The sequence below is a fragment of the Cicer arietinum genome, chromosome 6 (assembly GCF_000331145.2).
Source record: "Cicer arietinum cultivar CDC Frontier isolate Library 1 chromosome 6, Cicar.CDCFrontier_v2.0, whole genome shotgun sequence".
Classification (NCBI taxonomy): Eukaryota; Viridiplantae; Streptophyta; class Magnoliopsida; order Fabales; family Fabaceae; genus Cicer; species Cicer arietinum.
In genome coordinates, this window is record NC_021165.2 from 7,773,298 (window position 1) to 7,775,288 (window position 1,991).

At 29.8% G+C, this 1,991-nt stretch overlaps 1 protein-coding gene across 1 annotated transcript; it reads left to right on the top strand.

Annotated features, from left to right (window-relative positions):
- The first annotated feature begins 279 nt into the window (after positions 1-279).
- On the top strand, positions 280-1,572 carry LOC101502471 (small ribosomal subunit protein eS21y-like). Its single transcript, XM_004504001.3, has 3 exons — positions 280-432; positions 512-644; positions 1,334-1,572. Exons 1-3 carry the CDS (start codon positions 383-385, stop codon positions 1,394-1,396), a joined length of 246 nt encoding a protein of 81 aa, XP_004504058.1. The 5' UTR covers positions 280-382; the 3' UTR covers positions 1,397-1,572.
- The last annotated feature ends 419 nt before the right edge of the window (positions 1,573-1,991 follow it).

Consider the following 1,991-nt stretch of genomic DNA (forward strand, 5'->3'; position numbering starts at 1 on the left):
AAAGTAAATAAGTTTTTAAACATAAAACTATCATGCATCAATATATTTAAATATTATTAAACATTACGTTAATTTTATTTATACCATAAAACTTTATTAGTGGTATTTTATATAAAAAATATAGTTTTTTTTTTGTGATAAGAAAAAAATAGTTTAATTGTCACATCTTCATACCAAAAAATAAATATTTAATTGGGCCAATTCATATTAGCCCAGTACGATTAATCGGGCCGTTGTGGAAAAACGGGCCCATTATGACAAATATACTATGACAAATATACTAGGGTTTGTGGAATTTGATTTTTCGTTTTAAACAATCAAAAACACGTTTTAAAGTTTTCGTAGATTTTTGAGTGAAGGCGGTTCATACCAAACCCTAAAGATGCAGAACGAAGACGGACAAATCACTGAGCTCTATATTCCTAGGAAGTGGTATGTATACACTTTACTAATTCCGTTTTTTTTGTTGAATTGATTATGGAATTTGAATTTTTGTATGGATTTGGTTCAGTTCTGCTACAAACAGATTGATAACTGCAAAGGATCATGCTTCCGTTCAGATCAACATTGGTCATTTGGATGAATCCGGTGTATACAATGGTCACTTCTCCACTTTCGCCCTCTGTGGCTACACTCGCGCACAGGTCTTTTTTTCTTTTCTATTTTCGATTTTCATTATTATTAATTCATTTGGGAGAGTTTGTTAATTAGTTTTTTGTATCATATTCTTCAAATTATGTGGATGTGGATTTAATTATTAATTTGCTGTGTTATATATTATTCATTCTTTGATTGTCATTGTGTTATCTCTTTTGAGCATAATTTCAATTAGCTTGAAATTTAAAGGGTTAATTCTGTTTCTTCTATTTTGGTGTTTTTCCATCTTTGTTAAATTACAAAAAACCCGGTTTTGTGGGTTGGGGACTTTTGGGCGAAAATTTTGGTTTGTTTTCCTTAATTGCCCTGTATTTCTTCCTTAATTGCCCTGTATTTCTCTCCCTGGGGATTCTAGTACTTAAGTTAGTATTTTATATACTAGGTTGTCTTGTTTTTTCATATTTGGAGATAGGTAGATGGGTAATTCCTTTCTAAAATTTTCTAATTATTACTTTGGTTTCTATTCAAATGATGCAATTTCTTGGTCAATACTGAACTGAGGAATAAGATGGCGTGAATTTCTGTAGAAATTATAAGTAGGGATGTAAGGATGAACAATATATATATAAATACTTTTGTACAATTTTGTATTATGATTCTTGTCCGCCCTTGAACATACTTTGATGTTCTATTGATGCACCTTGGTGATTTCATGTTCTGTCTTTTTTATTTCTAGGGAGATGCTGACAGTGGGCTTGATAGATTGTGGCAGAAAAAGAAAACCGAAATTAAGCAGTAAATGAGATGATCACATCTCTGTCTGCTATTATTGAGTTTAAATTTTTCTAGAGATATTGGATAATTTTGATCGATGCATTGCTAGAGATATTGGATTATTTTTATCTATGTATTGCTAGAGATGTTGGATTATTTTTCTCCAGTATTGCATTATCTGTTTTGAATTTCCTTTTGCCACCGATGGTTTCTTTTAAAGTAGATTTAGAACTATACAGTGCATTATCTATTTTTTTTTCCCACCTTGTAACCAGCAAAACAACTCTTATTCCACCAACTCTACAAAGTGAACAACCATTAAACTAAAAAAATAAAAAAATATAAATTTAAATAAGAGTATAAAAGACAACCTTAGTTTGTACACTTAAGAAATTAAAATTTTATTTCAGTATCGACCAAAAAATTGCTAGAAATCGTAGGTACACATTAAAATTAATCACGTATACACTACTGTGAAATCCAAAATTCTAAAAAAATTAATAAAGTACACACGCTTATGTTAATTAATAGTGGGTCTACAATTTAGTGTAATATAGTCGGAACTGTATTCATGGTTGACATGTAAATCTAAGCTAATAGGAAGAACAAATTAATTAATA

Excerpts from the sequence above, each read along its gene's own strand:
- LOC101502471 (XM_004504001.3), top strand. The coding sequence starts at position 383 with ATGCAGAACGAAGACGGACAAATCACTGAGCTCTATATTCCTAGGAAG. Across the intron at positions 433-511 it reads CTCTATATTCCTAGGAAGTG|TTCTGCTACAAACAGATTGA; the intron begins GTATGTATACAC and ends GATTTGGTTCAG. Across the intron at positions 645-1,333 it reads GTGGCTACACTCGCGCACAG|GGAGATGCTGACAGTGGGCT; the intron begins GTCTTTTTTTCT and ends TTTTATTTCTAG.